This window comes from Zea mays, chromosome 9 (assembly GCF_902167145.1).
Source record: "Zea mays cultivar B73 chromosome 9, Zm-B73-REFERENCE-NAM-5.0, whole genome shotgun sequence".
NCBI lineage: Eukaryota > Viridiplantae > Streptophyta > Magnoliopsida > Poales > Poaceae > Zea > Zea mays.
This window is the reverse complement of record NC_050104.1, coordinates 57,215,739-57,241,871: the sequence shown is the minus strand read 5'-3', so window position 1 is coordinate 57,241,871 and position 26,133 is coordinate 57,215,739. Positions and strand designations below refer to the sequence as shown.

The following is a 26,133-nucleotide window of genomic DNA, read 5'->3' as shown; positions in this document are numbered from 1 at the left end:
TCGATGATGCTTCTCCTCTGTCCGTTGAGCTGCAGGCTACACCTTGGCCTCCGTCCTACAAGCCGCCTCAGCTTCCCGTATTCGATGGCCATTCAGACCCGAAGCAGTTTTTGATGAGCTACGAAGCAACGGTATCTTCGTATGGTGGCAATGCTGCAGTCATGGCCAAATCTTTTGTTATGGCTGTCAGGAGCGTTGCTCAAACCTGGTATTCCTCCCTTCGACCAGGAACGATCACTTCATGGCAGAAGCTGAAGGACTTGTTGTTAACTAGCTTCCAAGGGTTTCAGACGAAGCCGGTCACTGCTCAAGCTCTATTCCAGTGCACCCAGGATCACGAAGAATACCTTCAGGCGTACGTCCGAAGGTTCTTGCGTTTAAGGGCACAAGCACCAACAGTGCCCAATGAAATTGTCATTGAGGCCATGATCAAGGGGCTTCGGCCAGGACCGTCAGCTCAGTACTTCGCTAGGAAGCCTCCTCAAACTTTGGAGAAGCTGCTCCAGAAGATGGACGAGTACATTCGGGCCGATAATGATTTTCGCCAAAGAAGGGAGGAGGCTTTCCGGTTTTCTGAAATGACCAGGGGCTTCGGAGGAAGGTTCTATCCGAGGCACGTTAGATCAATTCATAACTCTACCCAAAATGATGATCGAGGGAGCCAACAGCAAAGGCCACAGTGTTCTTCACAGGCTTCGGGGCAACAGCAAGGCTCTTTCCGACCACCAGCTCCAAGAGACAGAGGCGCCAGGGGCTTCGGCGGAAGATTTGGAGATCAACCAAGAAGAATCTTTTGCTTATTTTGCGGTGCGAACAAAGGCCATACCACCAGGATGTGCCATGTTACCATCCAGAAGCAAAAGGAAATAGCCGAAGCCGCAGCACAACAAGCTCAGCCGAAGCAGGTCATGCATACTGCTTCGTATCATTCGCCCTACATCCCAGAATATGTGGGCAACCACCCTGCAGTTTCTGTTGCTTCGGCGAGTCAACCTCAAGCTTCCTGGCAACAGCCTCCGCCTCCACCTCCGCTGCAACAAGGCCAGCAGCCAGAAGGGAGCCAGTATGCTCCACACCAAAGGGACTTCAGAGAGCAGTCCGAAGCTCGTACAGTCAACAGCACTGTGCCAGAGTCAAAGCATATCTATTGACAAATATCCTACCTTAATAGCAGTCTTTCTTTTTCAGCCTTATTTTCTGTGTAATAAAGGACATTGTTTAGATTTCATGTAAACAGTTTTGTTGTTTGCCACAAGGAAAATATATTTTCTTCACAGGCTTAAGTTGTTGAAGTTTAAAGATTTGTGATAACAAAGAGGACCTTCGAATTATTGAAAATTCTTCGAAGCAACAAAAAGTCGTTCTAAGGAACGCAGAGTAAGTTTGCCGAAGTCACAAAAAGCCGTTCCAAAGGGAGCGCAGTGTAAGTTTTCTACTCCAAAGTCGTTCCAAAGGGAATGCAGAGCATACAGCGAAAAGTCAACGCTGATACCGCCTAAGTAAAAGGCGAAGCGCGAAAAGTCAACGCGAATACCGCTGAAAGTAAAAGGCGAAGAAGCTCCTAAGGGAGGCTTACAGCGAAAAATAAACGCTGATTCCGCTGAAGTAAAAGGCGAAGAAGCTCCTAAGGGAGGCTTATGAAAGATTGTGTTTCATTGCAGAGATGGGTATGTATCTTCGGAATGAACATCGCCTCACATAGCATAACATCATCGCATCATTTCGCATAGCATAAGCATCATACATCATGTTGCATATGGCACAAGAAGTGGACACAATATTGATCTACAGAAAAATGTTTTGAAAAAAGGGAAAAATCATAATGTCACAAGGAGATACATTATTGATCTTCGGAAGTATAGCTTCGAAAAATATCTTCACGAAGCCTGGATATTATTCAGCAGAACACTGGATATTGTTGGGATAAAGAAAAATTCTTCTTCACGAAGCATGAAAAGAAGGGAAGGTGTTTTTTTCGTCAAAGACTCAAAAGCGGTACGTGTAAAATTTCATGCATCGTAAAGAATTGAACAGTAAAAATAGGTATATTACATTCAGGATTACAAAATGTTACAATATATCGCATTTCAGAAGTTTTTACAATAATACTTAATCTTCTCTCAAGACAACTTCTGCAGCCTCATTCAGGAGCCGATTGACGACTTCGTCCATAATAGCTTCGGCCATCTTTTTAATTTCGTCGTCTCCTTTCGGCTGAGGGCCCGGAGACGCTTTAGTAGGATCTGAAGTAGGACAGGATACGGCTACATTGCTATTACAAATTGCAAACGAAGCTTAAAACCAAAAATTACAACACAATAAAACTATTAGTTAATACCTAACTGCCCTTCGGGCTCTGCGCTCTTCTCAGCAGCCTCAGCTACTTCTCTAGCATCGTGAATGCCCTTTTCACTTTTTCGAATAATCTCTCCGGCCATTTCCCGGCCACCATTATCCCAGATATCAGTGAAAAATTTTCCACCAATCATGCTAGCTTCAGCCGAAGGATCTCTTGCATCTTCGAAGGACAAAGCAGCTTCGGATTGTGCTAAAATTTTTACATGTTCGCAGCCCTTTTTCTCTAAAATGGTGGCAATTCCTCTGGCACCCGAGAAAGCACATATATCTCCACGGCTATTTAAAATTTCCTCGAAGGCCTCAGCTTCGTGGTCGATCCATTCAATGGGACCTTCGGGATTGCCTCTTGTAAAGTTTTCTTCGCTTGAGAATGCGCCGACCCTGGCGAAGCTAGCTTTTAGCTTCTTAACACACACTATAGATTTGTTATAGCATCTCTTCTTGGACGACCAAAGCTCTTCAACAGTTCCTTCTAAGTGATCTGCCCATTGGTCGCTGAGTTCCCGCTTCGTTTCTTCAAGTATGCGTTCTTCCTTGACTCGGGCTAGTTGTTTCCGAAGGTCTTCAATTTCGCGCTTTTGGGCCTCAGCTTGACCTGTAAAAGCAGCTTCGTCCTCCTTTATTTTATTTATCAATGAATGTAATATTTTATCTTTTTCAAGACCTTCGTTCAGCAGTTCAATTACTTCGGAACAAAGGTTGCTCAGGGCTATAGTACACCCTTCGTCTTCAGCATCCTTCTGTGCCCTGAGGGCATTGCTAAGTATCAGGCCCTGCAAAGAGAAATATGTGTGTGTCAATAGATTTAAGTAAATGAAAAATTTTGGTCTCAGCAAAAAATCACAAAGATTCCATTCGTTGTACCTTTAAGCTATTATATGCCAGGCTGTCGGCCAAATCATTTTTCGATAGCACTGAGAGCCCGTCTTCCAGTGTTGGGAATCCGAAGCTCTTGCTCATCTCCCGGCAGACAGAAATCTCTTTGCTGTCAGGGAGACAATACAAAAAGTCTTCTTCTCCACTGCCATTGAATATTAATGCCCCCTTTAGATACTTCAGTTTGTGGGCGTAAAGTTGGGCCTCTTGTTTTTCTTTTTCTGATAATTGTTTCCCCGAAGCATGGCGAACAATATAATCAAGGACTTTGGGGGACGCTTCGGGGGCAGCAACATTGATTTCTTCAACAAAAGTTGACTCTGTTATTTTTTCTTCTTCTTCCTCGATTTGCAGGGATTTTACCTTCGTGGGTTCTGAGGATCCAGCTTTAGCTACAGTTTCTTGCTCTGGAGCTTTAGTATCAGAGACTTCAGTTTTTTCTTCGTGGATGACAACAGTCTTCTTCGGAGGCGTGCTTGAAGATTTAATTGTCTCCAGAATATCTAGCACATTGACCATTCTCTTCCTTTTTGGAGTCACTGCTGGCATCTTTTGGTTTTTTACTGTCTCAATATTTGCTGCAGGACTCAAAACTTCTGATGTCTTTGATCCCTCAGTTGCTTCTTTTGCTTCCTCCATTTTTTCTGTGGATGGCGCTTCGGCCTTCTCTTTCGTTTCTGGTAACAAAATCTTTGGTTGTTCAAATTCTATTCTTGTTGGCGCTTCGGCCGTTTCTGCGACTTCTGGCAGCAAGGTTGGCTCGGTTGGTTTTTCAGCTTCGGGGGCCGAAGGGGTTTCCCTGGTAAACTCAGGCACCGAAGCTGGTTTAATATAGCGCGGCCGATGTGTGAGGACCTTTATCCTCTTTCTTTTTGGTTCTGGCTCGCTAGGAGCCGCTGCAGTTTCTTCTTTCGCAGAGGTTGTGTTTTTTCTTTTCTGCCCTCGAATGGGATAACGATAGTCAGGGTAGACGAACCCGATTGCATCAAACACCCGATTCAGCCTTTTCTTTTTTCGGCCTCCGAAGGCTGCTGACAGTGCAGTATCTTCGGCCTTCGAATAAGCCCCAAGCAATTCATCACTTAAATTTTCAATACTTTTTAACCAGTCATCATCTGGCTCAACGAATTTATCTCCAAACTTAAAGGTGTACTTTAACCTGATAAGTCCACCTTCGTCGGCCTCTTTTATGGTTTCTTGTGGCATTTCCCATTTCTCCGCAAGTGGCCATACCCTGAAGGCAATATGCTCTTGTACCAAATCTCTCGTTCCAATAAAAGAACAGATAACGCCGAAGGCTCTCTGGCATTCTTCGGCAGCTTCATTCATTTCAACCTTCGGCCTCCGAAGGCCGAAGCTTTGCCAAATAGGGCGCATAACTATACCTTTGATATCTTCTCGTGCTTTCAGGTCATTTTTACATAAAACCATTCTGTCATCCAGTCGCCGGGCCATCTTTTCCGAAAGGTGGGCACGGGACAGCTTGACCCAGACCGAGAAACAAAACTGTAGCAGCCAAAGTTATTGTGATACTGTTCTTTACCCCAAGGTTTTGTTTCGTATGATAATTCGTGTATATTGCAGAAACTTTTTGCATCAGGCTTCAGACCTTGGCTTCTCACGGCCCACACGAAGATATTCAGCCTTATGATTGCCTCGGGGGTAAGTTGGTGAAGATAGACTTCGAATATTTTCATCACCTCTACGACAAACTCGCTCAGGGGAAATCGTAGTCCAGCTTTCAAAAAGCTTCGGTACACTACGACTTCATTCTCTTCAGGGTGTGGACAAGTCTTTTCCCCTTCGTCGGCCTTCACAATGGACAAATCCCGGAAATATCTTCCTCTCATGTTGACAAGATGATTTTCTTTGATAGTTGATTTGCCGAAAACCGCATGGCTTGGTCGCCAAGGGCGGTCTTCGGAGTCTTCACCACCACTGTCCACATCATAACTATCGCTGTCACCGGTATCTTCAGACAAACCTTCAAGAATCTCCTTGGTGATTTTTTCCGTGTTGGTCTTCGACATCGCTATGAGAAACCCCAAGTTCTTCTCTTCATCAAGACTCAGCTTCATCTCAGCAGCAGCCTTCTTAGCTTCAGACATCTTCGGAAACACTAAAAAACTGTTTTCAAAGCCGAAGCTTCAAAACTAAAAGCTCAGCAAATCTTAGTGTGCAAGAGCTAAAAATTGAGTGAGCAGAAGCAGATGGCAAGAGAGCGTGCCAAATGAGTTTGCGGTATGATCGTATTTATACGCCCAGTGCGTTGAAAAATGAAAGACCCCGCTTGTCAGTGAATGTTGCTATTCTAGCAAAGGGAAGGTGTTTTTTCAGACCTTCGGCGTAAAGCCTTCGTTCATGTCGCAATCTAAATTTATTATTTTAAAACAAATTAATATTGCGAGGGGCTACTGTTGGGGGCCTTCGGCTTCCGAAGGTCCTCAAAAACAGGATTTAACAGTATTTCTGGAGTATAATGTGTGAACAGGTACCTTCGGACTCAAGTCGGTATCACAGCAGACCAGAATAATACGAAGGTTGATACAGCGCCGAAGGTGTGAGCAGGAAAGCTTCGGCGTGGCAGCAAAAAGTGAAACCGACTTAAAGATGAAAAGGCTATTCAGACCTCGATAGATTACTATAGAATTATTATCAAATGTAAAGGGCATGAATGTAATTTTGTATGGGTTGTGTCCCGTGCCTATAAATAGGTGAACAGTACCCCCGTACTGTTCACGCTGATTGGGCATTCGCTTTTTGCGTCACGTTTGTACTTTCATCTCCTTCAAGTTGAAGGTACATTTGTAATTCAACATTATTTCTGTTTATACGTAATAATAATATATGATTGCTCATGTTGTCCTTTATATTCCTTACAATTTATCCTTCGTCACCGTATAATGAATTTATGAAGGTACGCCCTTCATAACCTTCGTCCGAAAACCATTATATCCCAAGGGGAATAATGCTTCGAAGGACGAAGGACTTTACCGATTAACATTTTCTATGTTGCCTTGTTCTTGACTCATAACATTTGAGAACAAGTCCCCAACAATTATTATCAACTTATTTTTATTTGCATTACCATATCCACAATAACAAATTATAGATGTACCTTCGGTTTGAAGGAAAGCAAGGGTACAAGCGTGATGCAAAAAGCGAATGCCAAGTCAGCGTAAACAGTACGGGAGTACTGTTCATCTATTTATAGGCAAGGGACGCAGCCCATGTAAAATTACATTCATGCCCTTTATATTTGCTAATAACTCTATAGTAATTCTTTGAGGTCTAATTTGTCTTTTCATCTTTAAGTCGGTTCCCCTTTTCTACTATCATGCTGAAGCTTTCCTACGCACAGCTTCGTGATCACCTTATCCTTCGTCATAATCATTTTTCGTCTCGCTCAGACTTCGTCCTGACCATGCTCTGTATGCTCATGATCCGAATCTGAAGATACCTATTCACATATTTCACTTGGAAAACATTGTCAAATCATATTTTTGAGGACCTTCGAAAGCCGAAGGCCCCCAACAGTAGCCCCTCGCAATATTAATTTGCTAGAATAATAAATACAAATTGCGATATGGACGAAGGCTTTAAGCCGAAGGTCCAAAAAACACCTTCCCTTTGCTAGAATAGCAATAGTCAATGACAAGTGGGGCCCTGCCACTTGCGACGTATTGGGCGTATAAATAAGAACGCATCGCGAGCACATTTAGCATGCTTTCTTGCCGTCGGCTCTTGCCTTCCTAATTTTTATCTCTTTGCACACCAACGCTTGCCTGGCTTTTTAAATTTTTAAGCTTCGTCTTTGAGAGCACTTTCTTAGCATTTTCGAAGATGTCTGAAGACAAGAAAGCTGTCGCTGAGTCGAAGCTAAGTCTTTCCAAAGAGATGAATCTCGGCTTCCTTGAATCAATAGCAAAGACAAATACAGAGAAGATTACTAAGGAGATTTTAGAGGGTTTGTCTGAAGACATTGGTGACAGTGACAGCTATGATGTGGAAAGTGGTGGTGAAGATTCCGAAGATCGACCTTGGCGACCAAGCCATGCAGTTTTTGGAAAATCAAGCATTAAACAAAGCCATCTTGTCAATATGAGGGGTAGATATTTTTGGGATTTATCTATTGTGAGGGCTGACGAAGGAGAGAAAACTTGTCTGACTCCCGAGGAAAATGAAGTCGTGATATTCCGAAGCTTCTTTAAGGCTGGACTTCGATTTCCTTTGAGCAATTTCGTGGTAGAAGTTTTGAAGATATTTGAAATCTGCCTCCATCAAATTACTCCCGAAGCAATTATAAGGATGGGAATCTTCGTATGGGCCGTGAAGAGCCATGGTTTGGAGCCAAATCCAAAAAGTTTCTGCTGTATGCATGAGTTACTGTATGAGACAAAACCATGGGGTAAGGAGCAATATCACAACAATTTTGGCTGTTATAGTTTCGGTGCTCGCTCTGGGTCAAGCTGTCCCGTGCCAACTTTTCGGAAGAGATGGCCTGGGGACTGGATGAAGGAATGGTTCTATGTGAAGAACGACTTGAAAACGCGAGAAGATATTAAAGATATCATTATGCGCCCTATCTGGCAGCGCTTCGGCCTTCGGAAACCGAAGGTGGAAATGGATGAAGCAGCTGAAGAATGCCAGAGGGCCTTCGGCGTGGTTTGCTCTTTCATCGGGACAAGGGATTTGATCCAAGAACACATTGCCTTCAGAGTATGGCCGCTTGCAGAAAAGTGGGAAATGCCAACGGAAACCATCAGCGAACCTAACGAAGGTGGACTAGTTAGGTTAAAATTTACCTTCAAATATGGAGATAAGTTCGTCAAGCCAGATTATGACTGGCTGAAAAGTATTGAGGCCATAAGCGATGAGCTGCTTGGGCCATACTCGAAGGCAGAAGATACTGCACTATCCGTAGCCTTCGGAGACCGGCAGAAGAAAAGGCTGAACCGAGTATTTGATGCCATTGGGTTCGTATATCCTGACTACCGTTACCCAACACAGGGTCAAAAAAGGAAAGATACGGCTTCTGCGAAGGAAGTTTCTTCAGCCGCTCTTAGTGAGCCAGCGCCGAAGAGGAAGAAGATAAAGGTTCTTACGCACCGGCCACGCTATATTGAACCGGCCACAGTGCCCGAGTTTGTTGGTGAATCCTCTTCGGCCCCCGAAGCCAAGGAGCCGACTCCCCTGTCGAATATTGAAGAGCCGGTCATAATGCCGGAGATAGAGAAAATAGAAGAACCGAAGGCTAAAGAAACAAGGACATATGAAATTTAAGTCCTTCAGCAAAAGTTGAAGTACCAAAAAGCCAAAAGGGTCTAGCATTGACCCCCAAAAGGAAAAGGATGGTTAATGTACTGGATGTATTGGAGACAATAAAGTCTTCAAGCACTACTCCGAAGAAAATTGTCGAAACTCCCGAAGTGCAAATCGAAGCCTTTGGTGCTGAAGCTTCAAAGCATCAAGCTGAGACTGAAGCTGGGCCTTCAGAGCCCGCCAAGGTGGAATCCTTGGAAACCAAAGAAACATAAGCAGCAGAACAAATTTTAACTGGAGAAACTGGCACTATCGCCCCCGAAGCATTTTCCGAAGCTTCCAATTATATTTTACGACATGCTTCGGGGAAAGAGTTGAGTGGAAAAGAAAAGCAAGAGGCTCAGTTCTATGCCCAAAAACTGAAATATCCAAAGGGGGCGTTGATATTCAACGGTAGCGGAGAAGAAGACTTCTTGTATTGTCTCCCTGATAGCAAGGAGATTTCTGTCTGTCGGGAGATGAGCAAAAGCTTCGGATTCCCAACACTAGAAGACGGGCTCTTAGTGTTGTCAAAGAACGAGCTGGCCGACAGCTTAGCGTACAATAGTTTAAAGGTGAAAAAATGAGATCTTTGTATTATCTCTTGAAACCAAAATTTTTCATTTGCTTAAACTTATTAACACACATTTTTTAGGGTCTTATTCTTAGCAATGCCCTCAGGGCACAAAAAGATACCGAAGACGAAGGGTGTACCATAGCCTTGAGCAACCTTCGTTCCGAAGTAATTGAACTAAGGAACGAAGGTCTCGAAAAAGATAAAATATTACACTCGTTAGTGAATAAAATAAAAGAAGACAAAGCTGCTTTCAAAGCTCAAGCTGAGGCTCAGAAGCGCGAAATTGAGGATCTTCGGAAACAGCTAATCAGAGCTAAAGAAGAGTACACACTTGAAGAAACAAAACGAGAAATTAGTGATCAGTGGGCCAATCATTTAGAAAAAAACGTTGAAGAGCTTCGTGCATCCAAGAAAAAGTGTTATGAAAAATCTATAGAATGTGTTAAGAAAATAAGAACCAGCTTCGCCAGCGTTGGCGCATTCTCAAGTGAGGAGAACTTCATAAGGGGTGACCCCGAAGGCCCAATTGGATGGATCAGCCACGAAGCTTAAGCTTTTGAAGAAGTTTTGAATAGCCGTGGAGACATATGTGCCTTTTCGGGTGCCAGGGGATTGCCACTATTTTGGAGAGGAAAGGTTGTGACCATGTGAAATTCTTGGCACAATCCGAAGCCGCCTTATCCTCTGAAGATATAAAAGACCCCTCGGCCGAAGCGAGCCTGGTCGGTGGAAAATTTTTCACCGACATCTGGGACAATGGTGGCCGGGAAATGGCCCAAGAAATTATACGAAAAAGCGAGAAAGGTATTCATGACGCTAGAAAAGTAGCAGAGGCCGCTGAGAAAAGTGTGAATCTCGAAGGGCAAATAGGTATTGACTAGTAGTTTTTGGCTCTTTGTTGTAATTTTTTGATTTCGAACTTGTTTACGCTTTGTAACACAGCTGCACTTTCTCCTCCCTCAGAGCCTGCCGAGCCATCGGCGGACCCCCACGTGAAGGGGGACGACGAAATTAGAAAAATGGCCGAAGCCATCATGGATAAAGTTGTTGATCAGCTACTAAACGAAGCTGCAGAAGTAGTTCTAAGGGAAGATTAGATGTTATTGTAAAAACATTTAGAATGTAATGTTTGTTGAGGAACATGTGTAATATTTTATAACTTTGAATGTAATAGATAACTATTTATGGTTCTATTCTTTACGATGCATGAAACTTCACATACATACCATTTTTGAGCCTTCGGCGAAAAAACACCTTCCCTTCTTTTCATGCTTCGTAAATAATATCCGTGTTTTCATAAAATCAGTAACCAATCCTCGTAAAATCAGTAACCAATAGATCTTTTCATTTCAGAGTTTGACGAAGGTATAGTTCTTCAATAACTATTTTTGTGCCCTGGCACTATTTCTTCGAAACAATCTTCGAATATCAACACTGAAACCCCCTTCTTGCGTCGTTGATGCAATATGATGTATGATGTTATGCTATGCAAATGATGTGATGATGTGATGTTATGCAAAATGATATTTGCCGAAGATCGACGTTTTTTCACTGCAAGCCTCCCTTAGGAGCTTCTTCGCCTTTTACTTCAGCGGAATCAGCGTTTAACCATAACTTGAGGTACCTTCCTTAAACCGAGCATAACTTTTCGCTCGGTTGTTCAAAAAATCTGAAATTTTTACAGGAGCTTGTTGACACCATTATGAGATTAGACCGATCTCGCATCAGCAAGGTCGGTAACCACAGGGAGTTGGTTCAGCGATTGCATTGGCACCTCGGGCTTGCTCGTCGTAGTCGGGTCGCAAGGGTCATCTTCCGCCAAATCGTAATTATCTCCACTCACCGAAAGATCGGGCACCTCAACTATATCAAGTGGTATCGGATTTCCAGGTTGATCGGTGAGTTTATCGAGAGTTTTTTTCTCCTACAGTCCACAAAACCACATAAAAATTCAGGTTAGACCTTATCCCAGCACCCTTTTGAGCCTCGCACTTTCTTTCAATAATCTGCATTGTTGAATTTGTGTGCTTGCGCTTCATTTGTTGCTAGTTGCATTGTGTTTTTTTCACCATCCTTCTTTCTTCCACCATTCAAACCCTATCGCACCGCCACCATCTCCCGTTTGATCACACCACAAACCGAGTCAACGCCGCTTCCTTGTTTTTCTCCTTCGGTTATGTAAAAAAACAGAAACAAAAAAAGAAAAGAAGAAAAGAAAACGAAAGAGAAAAGATAGAACCAGAGAACAAACAAAAAAATAGGGAAAGGAAACAAAGCGGTTGTCTCATGTCGGTCGTTTTTAACCATAACTTGAGGTACCTTCCTTAAACCCGGCATAACTTTTCTCTCGGTTGTTCAAAAAATCTAAAATTTTTACAGGAGCTTGTTGACACCATTCTGAGATCAGATCGATCCCGCATCAGCAAGGTCGGTAACTACAGAGAGTTGGTTCAGCGATTGCATTGGCACCTCGGGCTTGCTCGTCGTAGTCGGATCGCAAGGGTCATCTTCCGCCAAATCGGAATTATCTCCACTCACCGAAAGATTGGGCACCTCAACTATATCAAGTGGTATCAGATTTCAAGGTTGATCGGTGAGTTTATCGAATGTTTTTTTCTCCTACAGTCCACAAAACCACATAAAAATTCAGGTTAGACCTTATCCCAGCACCCTTTTGAGCCTCGCACTTTCTTTCAATAATCTGCATTGTTGAATTTGTGTGCTTACGCGTCATTTGTTGCTGGTTGCATTGTGTTTTTTTCACCATCCGTCTTTCTTCCACCATTCAAACCCTAGCGCGCCGCCACCATCTCCCGTTTGATCACGGCACAAACCGAGTCAACGCCGCTTCCTTGTTTTTCACCTTCGGTTACGTAAAAAAACAGAAACAAAAAAAAGAAAAGAAAAAAAGAAAACAGAAGAGAAAGGATAGAACTAGAGAACAAACAAAAAATAGGGAAAGGAAACAAAGCGATTGTCTCATCTCGGTCGTTTTTAACCATAACTTGTGGTACCTTCCTTAAACAGGGCATAACTTTTCGCTCGGTTGTTCAAAAAATCTGAAATTTTTATAGGAGCTTCTTGACACCATTCTGAGATCAGACCAATCTCGCATTAGCAAGGTCGGTAACCATAGGGAGTTGGTTCAGCGATTGCATTGGCACCTCGGGCTTGCTCGTCGTAGTCGGATCGCAAGGGTCATCTTCTGTCGGTGTTTCGGGTCTGACCGCGCACCCAGGGTTACCCCCCAAGGTGCTTTTTAGGAGTAGGACGGTGTTACATACTGTAGCTCGATGGTTCGTGCTGAACGCACGAGAAATAGTAGACAATGATGTACAGGTTCGGGCCGCTTTGAGATGCGTAACACCCTACGTCCTGGCTAGAGTGCTTTATGCGATGGGTTACAAGGGAGCTCTCTAGTGCTAGAAAACATAGAGAGCGGGGTGGATGGCTAAGTGATGAATGATGTCTCTCTCGATCGATCGTCTTGGAGGGGTGCCCCCTAGGCCTTATATACTCGACCGTGGGGCATTACATGTGGATATGATAACAACGTGAGCTAGAATAATAGCGAACTAACTGAGTCTGTCTCCCTATAATTCAGCCGACTCATCCTCGCCCAGTTCTGATGTACAGGGCTCCCCTGCAGGAAGGTCGGGTCACTTCTATGATTACTGCTCGGATGTTGTTGGGCCGTCTGGGCTTGCACCGACCCGGCCTTGTGCTGATCTGTCTCACTGGTCGTTCCTCCCAGGCCCACGAGGGGGAGGACCTTACGAATTATGGGGCCTTTGGGCCTTTCGTGAGGTCTTTTATCCTACTAGTGGACCCGGGGGATATCTGTCCCCCACAAGCCCCCGATCTTTGGGCTGATTTTGAAATAAACGACCCAAAGATCCTAGGTCTAGCTTGCGGTATTTGATTTTACCAGGGAATGCTTTGGAAATAATTCTGCCAGGCCACTGCTTCAGAATTCTGAGCGATTCGGTTAACACGTCTTCTTTTTATTGTCTTCTCCTGCTATTATTCCTCAAAATCTGGTGTTTTGTCTCGGGTCTGTGCTTCGAAGGTCAGCATTTTGCACTGTCGAACTGTGAAGTCCATTGGGTGCACCGAAGGTGCACCCAATGGGTGTAGCCCCCGAGCTTCGAGTGGATTTTTGCAGACAATCCACTCGAAGGTCTTCACTTCAGGTATTATCAGAAATCACTTTCATCTTCCACTCGTGCTTTTTCAGAGGTCAGCCTTGCCTTAGCTTTGCCTTCTGCTTAAGAGGTCAGCATTTTGCTTCTTCGGGGATGATGATTCATTGGGTGCACCGGGTGTAGCCCCCGAGCTTCGAGTGGATTTTTGAAAATAATCCACTCGAAGGTCTTCATTTCATGCCTTTTTCTGGGAATCATCCTTTTCTTTCGTCGAATGCCTTGGAGGTCAGCATTATGTCATCAACGTTATGCTTAAGAGGTCAGCATACATTTTTGTTTTTGAAGCCGAGTACACGATCTACCCATATCTTGCTAGGTCTGGCAATTTATTTGATCTGCGACTGATTGGACGTTCGATAGATGGCTCTTGACTAGTCTTCATGTCACTTCGTGCTTTGATGCTTCTGTCGATTGGACTTGTACCTTCTCGGCTATATTTGGCTTTCCTTTGATCCTTGATGGTATCTCTCTTCTGTCTTGGAGTATTCATTGCATATACTGTATGGATGTGACAGTTTTGGAAAATATACTGATAATTTATGTGCGTCCGCCCAATGGGTGTAGGCAAGGGACGGCTTGGTACGCTGAGCGTTTTAGCAAACTGCTTCTGAGTAGTAACTTGATGTGACCGTGGGTGTAATCATACCGCCCGCGCAGTTGACTGGAGTCCCAATGGGTGTCATGTTACGTGAAACGGCGTCAGCCGCATGACGTGTCTTCAGACGGTTTGAATTGCATATTGAATTTTTGTGACTGTTCGGTGGTCGTGGTAGGAGGTGAGCGGTTGCCTTCTTCTTCTATAAATAGTGCTCTTGCTTCTCCAGCGTTTTCACGCTTCTTGCTACTGCTTGCTGTTTCATCTCCTCTCCTTCCTTCCACTTCTGCCATGGGCAAGAGCAAGAGAGGTGGCAGCTCTTCGCATCACTCGGGCGACAAGCGCAAGCGCGAGCCGACTCCTCCCTTGGAGGACTTCGGCGACTCGGAATACTCGGAGGAGGAGTTCTCCTCCGAGTCCGAGGGCTCTCCGGCTCCTGCTTCTCCCCCGGCGTCGTCTGTTGATTCAGACGATTCCCAAGGGATCGCCGCGGAGGTATGGACCTACATCCGGGCCGTCGAGCGTGCCAGGCTCGAGGGCTCGGATGAGTTGGAGTACTCCTCGGACGAGGAGAATTCCTCCGACTCGTCCGAGGAGGGCAGCGGCGGCGACGACGACGGAGGCGACGGCAGCGGCAAGGGCGGTGACGACAGCGGCAAGGGTGGCAGCGGCGACAGAGGTGGCGGCAGCAAGGGCAGCAACAAGGCCAGTGGCTAGACGCCACTGGTTTTAGATGTTAGTGTAGATTAGTAGTAGAAATAGTATTAGCGAAATAATGTAGTAGTAGCTAGTAGTATAGTTAGTTAAATGTAATGTAGTAGAAGGGAAAGCATTAGCTCATAATGAGTTGATTTGTAAGTTCGGCAGTACTTCCCGTATTATGAAGAATGATTTCGATACCTCTTGTGCGTATCATTCCGCCTTCTTGTTGATCGTTGCTTGTGTTGATGCCTACTGCAGAGGTCGTTTCTGAATGTAATGCTTGAGTAGCAACTTAGGATCGTTGAGCCGTGCTTCAGACTGTCTTCTTCACGATGCCAGCACTTTAGGTAGTGGTGGCCGATTGATTATCAGCGATGTCGGGTCCTTTTAGAGGTGATGGCCGAGTGGTAACGGGCCGCGTCGGTGTTTTAGAAATAACGACCAAGCGGTTACTGGCAACGTTGGCGTTTTAGAGGTAACAGCCGAACGATTACTGGCGACGTTGGTGTTTTAGAGGTAACAGCCGAGTGATAACAGACCGCGTCGACCGCTTTGAAAGTAATGGCCGAGTGAAGTTAGATAATGTCAGCGTTTTTAGAAACAACAGCTGAGTCAATTTGAGCCGCGTCGGCCGTTTTGGAAATAACAGCCGAGTGATGACATGGCACGCCAGCGTTTTAGAAATAACAGCTGGGTGATGACATGGCAGGCCAGCGTTTTAGAAATAACCATTGGGTGATGACTGGGCACTTTTTAGAAACGGCATCTGGCACGGGAAAACCCCATATGTACTGCACTGTCGCACGCCTCCACGCTCCGTGCCCTAGTTTTTGCTTTTTTGCATCCAGGCTTTCTCTGCTTTCCTGCAATATCGCTTCCGCTCTGCTCGCTAGCGAGGTTGAGATGGTGCCCAAGCGGAAAGCTTCGAGTTCGTCCATCGCAATCATTCCTCCCATCGATCCCAACAGTCAGTTGCCCTTCGCAGGTAACCATATGTCTGTTTTCTCCGAATCCGACCTTCTTCATCTCGTTTCCATCGGGGTTCTTCCTCCGAAGGAGCTCTGCTCATGGCGGATTTGTCGTGGGGTCACTGTTCCGACAGAAGACACCCATGAATCCGTCATTTATGTTCCTTTTCTTATCCGTGGACTTGCCCTACCCATTTCTCCTTTCTTCCGCGGTCTCCTTGATTTCTATCGCTTAAATCTGACCCATCTGAATCCCAATTCCATTCTGCAAGTTTCTGTTTTTGTTCATTTATGTGAAGCCTTTCTTGGAGTTTTGCCCCACTTTGGCCTCTGGAAGTATCTGTACCACTGTCGGCCTGGGATGGCAGGGGGGCAGCACCAGCTGGTGGGGGCGCAAGCTTGGGGATGAGCCGTGGAAGGAAGACTGATTACCTCGACATCCCACTCAAGGACAACATCAAGGGATGGCGCCTGAAATGGTTCATCGTGGAGAATCATGGGAATTCCCTCCCCCCACGGTCAGGGAGACAGCCAGATGTTCGCACTCCGAGCTGGACTGAATCCCCCATGGACCAGGAAGTGGCTGAGGCAGGGGTTTTGTTAGCAGAAGTTGGCTTGTTGAAAGAAAGGGGTCTGACTGCAGAAGCTGTGGTCGCTGACTTTGTTTTCAAGAACATTCAGCCGCTGAAAGACAGGGCATATCCGGCTTATTATACCGAGGCTTGGCTGATTCAACCTAGGTAACCAACAGAAGAATTCCTGCTGTGGACTTGGTGAGCCGGCTCGAGATGATACTCAGAGGCAAGGTGTCGAACGTCGGCGCTCCTGTTGCATACTCGGCTTGGAATTTGCCTCCTTCCCAGGCTTTTACTAGTTTTGTGTCAAATCCTCCTTCTGGTGATAGCGGTTTGGGTCTTAGAGTGCGACCCTCTCCCGAAGAAGTTAGTACTTTGGTTGCCCCGCTCGGAGAAATTCCTGACGACGAGAGGCAGGTTCATTTTGAGGTGCCTTTGAATCCAAGTGATGCAGAGATAAGTGTTATGCTGGATATGTTAGCTGAGGATTCTTCTGATGCCGCTCCTGCTGAAACATTGGTGGTGGCGCCCAGCCCCGAGGCTAACAAAGCTTTGGATGCTCAGAGGTCTGTCAATGTTCGCCCGAAACGTTCTCGCTGAGCTGATCAAGCCTCTTTTCCTGCTGAGGGGGAGAAAAAGAAGAAGAGACGTCTTCGTCGGGTGTCTAGCTTGGATCAGGGTGTCGGTCCTTCTGTTCCTGCTGCTGAGGAAGTGCCGGTGCCTGAATTTGCTGAAGCTGACCCCAATGGGTGTGACCCTACTGAAGTTGACCCCAATGGGTGTGCTGTCTGTGTTGTTGATGAGGATGATAAAGAAGAGGACGAAATCCCTCTGATTGGAAGAACAGCCGGCGTTACATAGCTAGTGGGGAAAGTAGTGGTGTTCCTTCTCCTGCCTTGTCTGCTCTCATTGGTCTGCAAGAATTATCTCTCGCGAACTTTGATCAAACTCTTGAAGACATGGTTCCAGAAGTTCTGTTGTCAGAGCTGGCAGATGGTGGCGCGATGGATGTTTGTGCTAATGTGCTCGATGCCAGCTTGGGGTCATCCCGGGCAGCGTCCCGCGCCTCATCGACCTTGGAGCGCGGTCTTGAGGGTCAGGAAGCTGGTCTGGATTGCACTGCTCCCATGGAAGTGACTGAGGGGCCTTCAGCCTTAGAGGTGGCTGCTGCAGAGAACTCAGCCCTCAAGGATGGTGCTGGCGCTTACCCAGCCCCCGAGGGTGTTGCCGGAGATGATTCGGCTTGGATGGGTAGCGCAAGCTGCGACCCAGCCCCCGAGGGTGTTGGCGGAGATGATCCGGCTCGGATGGGTAGCGCAAGCTGTGACCCAGCCCCCGAGGGTGTCCGAGTGGGTTCTCCCTCCCGCACTTCCATGGATGTTCACGTAGGGTCTTCTCCTCCACACTCTGGTTGCATGGTGGTAGCCCAAGCCTTCGGTTAAGGAGTCGCTTTAGAGGCCAGCGCACCCGACGATAGAGTTTTGGGTTCTGCTGATGACACTGAATTGGTTCCTGCTGATTCGTTGCGAGTTGCTCCGGTTGGTGATCCTTTGCCGAGTCATCAGTTGATCTCTCACGACTTGGGGGTTCCCTCATTCTTCTCCAACCTCTAGGTATTTTGGTTTCTTCTAGTCTGACTTTACCCAGGCAGATAATTGTTCTCATGCTTGTCTGCTTTTAATGCTAGGCGTTGGCCGATGAGATGCCTAGTCGGCTGAAGTTGCAGGGTGCTTCTGTCCCAGAAGGAGCTTTGTCTCTGGCGCGTTGGAATCCAGTGCTACTTCAGCAGCGTGTATCTGACTTAGAGGCGGCAAATGCTGGTCAGTGCTCTTTTGCTTCTTTTTGGTTACCTGATTAAACTGCTTCTTATTTTAACACCTTTGCTTGACTATTTCTTGACAGATATGGCTCAGCAGTATTCTGATCTTGAAGAAAAACATTCTCAAGGTCAAGCTGAACTAGCCCGGCGGTGCTCTGATCTTGAAGAAAAGTATTCTCAAGGTCAGACTGAACTGGCCCGGGTTTTTGCTTCTCTGAATGATGCTAACACGCTGAACTCTATTCTCCGTGCTCAGCTCAACTCTGAAAAGGTGACCTGTGAATCTTGGATTTGTTTGCTGTGTTCTTATTGCTTGCTTGACGTTTGAAGAAACTGATTCTTGTCTATAGGAAGAAAAACGTGCCCTCGTTACTTCTCGTGACAACCTTGACAGGCTATATCGTGACGCCAGCAACTCATTGACCATCTTGGAGAGGAGTCATCGCTTCACCAGGGAGGAGTTAGACAATCATCGTTATAAGCTGCAAGAATCCTTGGATGATGTGATTCGCCTCAGACAATTGGTGTCGACCAAAGATGCTGTCATCAAGGATCTGCTTGCTTCCAAGAAATCTGTCGCCCAGGAGTTAGAAACCGCTCGGTTGGCTGTCAAGGTTGCTGAAGAGACTTCTGCTACTCTGAGGACCCAGCGCGATAAAGCTATGGATAAAGCTATTCGCGCGGGGCGGATCCTGATGAGGAGGCCTGGTGTGGTTGTTCCTGACGACATAAGGGCTGATGTGAACGCTGGTCCTGATTCCTCTAGTTGCCCCTCTTCATCGGTTGCTCCTGAGAAGAACATTGCCAAATAGAAAAACATTGCATGCTTTGAACGCGTGGTTAACGTGCTTGGATGTTTTGTTAGAGGACACCTTTTAGTACTGAATGCTACAGTTGTTTTCCTATTGTTTAGAATTCAACAGTATCTACATTTGTAGAAGTAAATGCAGTGTGATGGTTTCGAAATTTCATCATGGGGCGCAGAAGTTGCCCTAAGATGGGTGATTGCGAACGTGTCAAGCGTGCAGTGCCAATTTAAATCAGCGTTAATTTAAACCGCCTGCTCCGCTAGTAGGGCGTAGTGGTCACCCTGAGTTTTAGATAAGCGTGAGCATGTCGCACCGCCTTAAGTCATTGCCGACTTAAGCCGATTGCTCCGTTAGTAGGGCATAGTGGTCACCCTAAGTTAAGTATGCATGAGCATGTCGCACCGCCTTAAGTCATTGCCGACTTAAGCTGATTGCTCCGTTAGTAGGGCATAGTGGCCACCCTGAGTTTAGATAAGCGTGAGCATGTCGCACCGCCTTAAGTCATTGCCGACTTAAGCCGATTGCTCCGTTAGTAGGGCATAGTGGTCACCCTGAGTTAAGTATGCGTGAGCTTGTCGCACCGCCTTAAGTCATTGCCGACTTAAGTCGATTGCTCCATTAGTAGGACATAGTGGCTACCCCGAGTTAAGTATGCGTGAGCATGTCGCACCGCCTTAAGTCATTGCCGACTTAAGTCGATTGCTCCGTTAGTAGGGCATAGTGGTCACCCTTAGTTAAGTATGCGTGCCAATTGACAGTGAACAATCTGAGTGCCTTTGAAACCTTTTTATTGATGATATTTTTCTCAATTTACAGAATACATCGTCGTTCTGAGAGCCTCCGTGATGTAGCTATGGGTAGAACTTCCTGAGATGTTCTATGTTCCATGAGTTCCCAATTTCTGTTTCGTCCATCTGAGTGAGACGATATGATCCCGACCGAGTGACTTCTGCTACTATGAAGGGTCCTTCCCATAGAGGTGACAATTTATGCCATCCCTCCCCCGTTAGAATTCGGCGGAGGACGAGATCTCCCATCGCGAAGGATCGATGCCGTATGGCCTTATCATGATAGCGCCTCAGAGTTTGCTGGTATCGCGCTGATTGAATCACCGTATTCAGTCGCTCTTCTTCGAGTACGTCAACGTCTTCCAGCCTAGTAGCTTCAGCTTCTGCTATGTTATCAAAGATTAACCTTGGTGCCCCGAACTTGAGATCGGCAGGTAGCACTGCCTCCGAACCATAAACCATAAAGAAGGGGGTATTTCCATGCAGAGCTCGGCTGGGTTGAGTTCTCAGGCTCCAGACTACATATGGCAATTATCTGATCCACTTTCCTGCGAATTTCTCATTCTTGTCGAAGACTTTCTTTCTGAGTACTTCTAATATCATCTCGTTGGCTCTTTCTACTTGCCTGTTGGCCCTTGGATGTGCCACTGAGGCATATTTGATCTGAACGCTCTTTTGCTCGCACAAATCGAAGAATTCCGAACTGGTGAAGTTGGATCCTAGGTCGGTTATGATGCTATTCGGTATCCCGAACCTGAATATTATATCTTGTATGAATTCAACTGCCTTAGCTGAAGTTAGAGAAGCAATGGGTTTGAACTCTATCCATTTAGTGAATTTGTCGACCACCACCAGTACATGAGTGTATCCTCCTTGAGCTTTCTTGAAAGGTACAATCATATCCAATCCCCAACATGCGAACGGCCAGGTTATGGGTATAATCTGCAGCTGCTGTGCTGGCAGATGCTGCTGTTTTGACAAGTACTGGCAGCCTTCACACCTCTGGACTAACTCGGCCTCATCATTCTTTGTCGTTGGCCAGTTGTTGGGGACTTGTTCTCAAATGCTATGAATTAAGAACAAGGCAACATAAAGTGTTAAATGTTAACGTCCTTCGTCCATGAAACATTATTCCCTTGAGGATAATGGGCCTTGGACGAAGGTTGATGAGAGTATAATTATGAAGCTTAAGTCTTCGTAATAAAATTTCAATAAATATTGTAAGACAACATAAAATAAAGGGTATAAAAGGGGTAAATAAATCATAGACGAATTATATTATATTATATTTACTTGATATATTGAATCATTGAATACAATAATACCTCTGCCTTGGCAAAGGTTGGATTCCGAAAGATGTGATTGCAATTACCAGAGTGTGTGAACAGTAAAGGAATACTGTTCACTATTTATAGGCACAGGACGCAGCCTGTGAGGAATTACAAGTATGCCCCTTATAAAAGTTTACAACATTGACTCAGACCTTTATGGACTAAAAGGAATACTGTTCACTATCTTTAAGTCGGTTTGTAATACCGAAGCTTCATGAAGAGGAACCTTCGGCCATCTTATACAAACAGCTTCAGCCGAAAGCCGCTTCTTCCTAGAAGACCTTCGGCGACGAAGCATAGACCCAACAGTAGCCCCTTTCGCGGTGCTAGATCGTTTTTCGTAACGAGCTTGATCCGTGAAAAAAGTCTCTTAAGCTTTGGAGCGCCGAAGGTCTAAAAAACACCTTCCCTGAGCTCGTTGTCGAGAAACGATTCAATTACCCAGCGCGTAGCGGCCCCACCTTGCAGAGTTACTGTTTGGTCTCTGCGGTCCACCACGCAGCGAGTGCGAGCGGGTGTCCGCCTGGTGTAAAAATCCTGGCGCTTCGCCTTCTTACCTGCAGTACTATATAAACAGACGAGTAGGTGTGAAGTTACCACAGCATTCATTGCTATTTGCTCTGTTTTGTTGCCAAAATCTTTAGCCATCGCCGAAGCTTGACTCACGGAATCGAACGAAGCTCCAGCTTGAAGCCTGCTTCGTCAGAAGAAAAAACTTCGGAAGAAAAAAGTACTAAATTTCCACAAATTCAGAATTAAATGGCCAGAGTACGTTCTACCGCTAGGGTTGAGCGTGAGGGGGACGAAGCTGAGGGTTCGGAGACTGTTCCCATCTCCGAAGCGATGCAAAGGTCCGGACTGGTAACTTAGGAAAAGATCCCCAGTGATGATGCAAATCAAGCAAAACAAGCAATTGCCGAAGCAGAAGAAGAAGTTATTGAGGAAACTGATCCCGAAGACGATTATCGTATTGCCATGCCAAGCAAGCCCAGCCACTTGGACTTTGGAAAGTCTACTGTTTCGAAGGCTGATCTCTCCAAAATGGTAAAGTCAGGCTTTTTCAATGAGAATCAGAAGAAGCTATTACGCTTCGGGGGAGAAGAGACTACCCCAAAGCCGGAGAAGGATGAAATTGCCATTTTTAAGAGCTTTTTAAAGGCTGGATTAAGATTCCCCCTACATGGGATTATTGCAGAGGTACTGAAAAGGTTCGGTATCTATTTTCACCAGTTGACCCCAAACGCTATCGTTAGGCTTAGTGTTTATATCTGGGCACTCCGAAGCCAAGCAGTGGAGCCATTTGCGGACAGCTTTTGCCGGGTTCACGAGCTGCATTATCAGACGAAGGCTAGAAAGGATGGATTGCATGACAATTTTGGTTGCTATAATTTCGCCTATCGGAAAACCACAAAATTTCCTGTAATCAGCTACCGAAGCAAATGGGCAGCAGGCTGGAAGTCGGAGTGGTTCTATGTCAAGGTTAATGACGACAAGGAGAAGCTTGTGCAAAGTCCACTTGAACTAATCTTCGGAGAAACCCGCCCCCATTGCAACATGACACCGGAAGGTCCAACTCAAAAAGCAATGGATGAATTTAGAATTATTGCAGAGCATATCAGTACAAGAGACCTGGTTCAGGAGTTCTTGGCTTTCAAAGTTTTTCCTAGTTTAAAAGAATGGGAAATGCCGAAGCTGAAGGGGGAAAAGAAAGAAGGTGAACTTGTGCGTTTACCTTACTATTTCAAATTTAAGAAATACTTTAAAACACCTTGCCAAGAGTGGCTGGATACAATTGAAGTAATGTGTAATGAAATACTTGGGAACTACTCCAAAAAAGAAGATCAATTGATGACTGCGGCCTTCGGCACCCGTCCGAAGCGAAGACTGAACCGAGTGCTGGACACCTTGGGCTTTGAATACCCTGATTATGAAAATCTGAACAAAGGTGCTGGGGGCCAAAAAAGAAAAAGGATGACTGAGGCCATGAATGAAGATGAGAAAGAACCATCAAAGAAGAAAATTCCGAAGAAGAGGAAAGCGTCTTCTCCGAAGCAAAAAATGTCCGACGCAGAAGAAACCCCCGCATCACCCTCTGCCGCTGACGTTGAGGAAATTCTGAAGGTAATGACTGAATCCTTACCTGCGAAGCTAAGTCCACTGGGGCCTCAACTGACAAAGTTTTTTCAGAAGGACAAGGAGCCCGAAAAATCGAAGAAAACAATCAAAGCAAAGAGACAAAGAATTATCGCTGTGACAGAGGTAATTGACAAGACACCGCCAAGAGCTTCAGCTCAGAAAACACCAGCGGCTGCGGAAGGGACAGATATTGAAATTACACCTTCGGAGGTCGCAGCTGCCGAAGCTGCCTCAGCTGAAGATTTGAACCTGGAGAGCACAATTGAACACATTGACAAAATACTGCTAGACATGGCTACAGAAGAAGCTACCACCGCCGCCGAAGAGGCCGCGACCGCAGCGTCGGGGAAAGGGAAAGAAATTGCTGATGAAGCTTCAGAAAACGAAGCCTTCATGTTCCAGAATTTAGTTGGAGAAAAACTATCAAAAGCTGAAATAGAAGAGCTTAGAGAGTATGCCAAATCCTGCGGATACAAACCTGGAGCACTCCTCTTCGGAGGCGTTGATGATGAAAAATTAGATTGTATTCGAGATCAAACTGGAGCCAAAGTTATCGGTACTCTGTCAAAGAGTATCGGTTTTCCGAAGCTGGAGACAGACATCAGCCGCTACCGACGACAACATATCGTTGGTAGCTTATTTTATTCCAATTTCAAGGTGAACTACTTTTCCCTTAACTTTTATTGTTTCTAATAATGAAAACATGTCTGACGAAGGTTGTTTTCGTGCAGAGTATGCTGTTGAGCAAAGCCTTGAAAATGCAGCAAGATTTTGAAGACAAGAAGCATGAAGTTATAATTGAAAATTTGGAAAGCAGAATAAAGGAGCAATCAGATGCTATCGAGAAAAAGAACTTTGAGCTCCAGGCAACCGAAGGTTTATTGGCGGAAGCCGAAGCAAAAATAACAGAACTGAACACGAAGCTTCTCCGCCAATCTGAGCAGTTCGAACGAGAAAAGCAAGATCTTAATGCAAAACTTGAAGCCGAAGCTCAACAAAATTCAGATTTGAGAAAACTATTGACGAGCCTTCAAGAAAAATGTTTGGAATTTAGCAACAAATGCATTCAACGATTAAGAAAGATTTTTCACTCAGTTGGAGCCAGCAGTGAAAAATTCACCCCCTCAGCTGAAGATCTACCGAAGACCTTCGAACATATTGAGGGTGAGATTGACGAGCTCGATGAAGTCATAGCTGGACACGGTGACTTCTGTGCCTGGGTAGCTTCTCGGGGCACTGCTGCAGCTTTCCTAAAAGCTGGTTGCGATCATGGAAAGATTGTCAATAGGCCAAATTTCACTTTATCACCATCAATCCTAGATAACATTCCTGATCTCGCCCGAAGTATCTCTAATAGATTTGTAAAAATGATATGGACAAAAGGTGGGCGAGAAAAGGCTGGAGACGAAGCTCGGAGTCATCTTGAGGCAGTAAGAAATCATACCTTGTGCTTACCTCTTCCTTCAAGCTCGATTTTGACTTACAACAACCTTATTTATGTAGGATGACGAAGCCGAAGCTGATGATTAAAAGATGACGCCGAAGCTGAAGCTCCTTGGAGATTAAATAGTAGACTGTAGACAGTACTTGAGAAACTTTTGAGATAACTTTTGTAAATGTAACTGAAACTTGTCTTTAATGAATTATGTTCATACCTTGTAATATATCCTTATCCTTCCATTGATGTATGAGAAGTGCTTTGATGTGGACGAAATTTTCTTTTTTGAGCTGAAGGCGAAAAAACACCTTCCCTTCTTTTCGTACGCAGCGAAGCATAGAAAACAACATTTCCCTTCTTTCCGAAGCTCTCCTTTTTGTACACGAAGCTCTTTCTTCCCCCCTTTTTTTTTCTTTTTGCCGAAGCAACCACTTATGCCATGATGATGATTATCCTACATATGCCTGGATGAATGTTTATGAATGCAAATGCTATGATGTAATGTGATGTGCAAATGAATGGCCAAACACGTATCCGAAGCCATATTCATAGCCATTATTTCCTTAAAAACAATCACACCTCAGCTCTGCATTCCCTTAGGAACGACTTTGGAGCTTCTTCGCCTTTACTTTTGGCGGAATCAGCGTTCACTTTTCGCTGTAAGCTCTGCATTCCTTTAGGAACGACTTTGGAGCTTCTTCGCCTTTACTTTTGGCGGTATCAGCGTTGACTTTTCGCTGTAAGCTCTGCATTCCCTTAGGAACGACTTTGGAGCTTCTTCGCTTTTTACTTTTCGGCACTCGATGGTGCGCTCTCAGCTTTTACATTTACATTCCTTGGGGGATTTTACTCTTATAGAACTAAAAAAGGAAATTACATGTGATGGCCCCATTAAAAACCTTTCTCCCCCTTTAGAAAGGAAAAGGGTGCCATAAAAAAGAAAAAAACATAAAAAATTACATCAAGTTACACATAATATCGCCGAAGCTCATCCGCATTCCAAGATCTAGGAATGTCGTTGCCGTCCATATCCTTCAATCTGTATGAACCGGGTCTTGACGAAGATGCTACTAAGAAAGGTCCATCCCATTTCAACTGCAACTTGCCCACTGTTTCTGGGTTGGCCACTCTCCGAAGCACCAAGTGTCCTGGCTCAATATTCTTTAGCCGAACCTTTCTATCTCGCCATTTGATTGTTTCGGCTTGATATTTATTGATGTTCTCCACGGCTTGCAGCCTGATCCCTTCTAAAGCATCTTTTTCTACAGAATAAGCAGCTTCGGAATCTGATTCTGCCGAAGATACTACTCTTATTGATCCGGTTTTAGCTTCCTCCGGAGTTATTGCTTCGTCACCGAATAACAACTTGAATGGAGTAAAGCCTGTAGACCTTGATATTGTTGTGTTGTGGCTCCACACCACTTTGGTTAACTGATCTGGCCACTTTCCCCTGGGTTGATTGAAGATTAACTTCATTATTCCTGTCATTATAATGCCGTTGGCTCTTTCAACGAGTCTGTTTGACTCCGGATGCCTGACTGATGCAAAATGGATCTTCGTACCAATTTGGTCACAGAAATCCCTGAAAGCTTCGGAGTCAAACTGTGTTCCTTATCCACAGTGATAGCCTTTGGTACCCCGAAACGACAAACAAT

At 45.2% G+C, this 26,133-nt stretch overlaps 1 protein-coding gene across 1 annotated transcript; it reads left to right on the top strand.

Annotated features, from left to right (window-relative positions):
- The first annotated feature begins 17,859 nt into the window (after nt 1-17,859).
- Nucleotides 17,860-18,788, top strand: LOC118473315 (uncharacterized). Its single transcript, XM_035962545.1, has 3 exons — nt 17,860-17,977; nt 18,060-18,247; nt 18,327-18,788. The coding sequence occupies exons 1-3, from the start codon at nt 17,860-17,862 to the stop codon at nt 18,786-18,788; spliced, it is 768 nt and encodes a 255-aa protein (XP_035818438.1).
- The last annotated feature ends 7,345 nt before the right edge of the window (nt 18,789-26,133 follow it).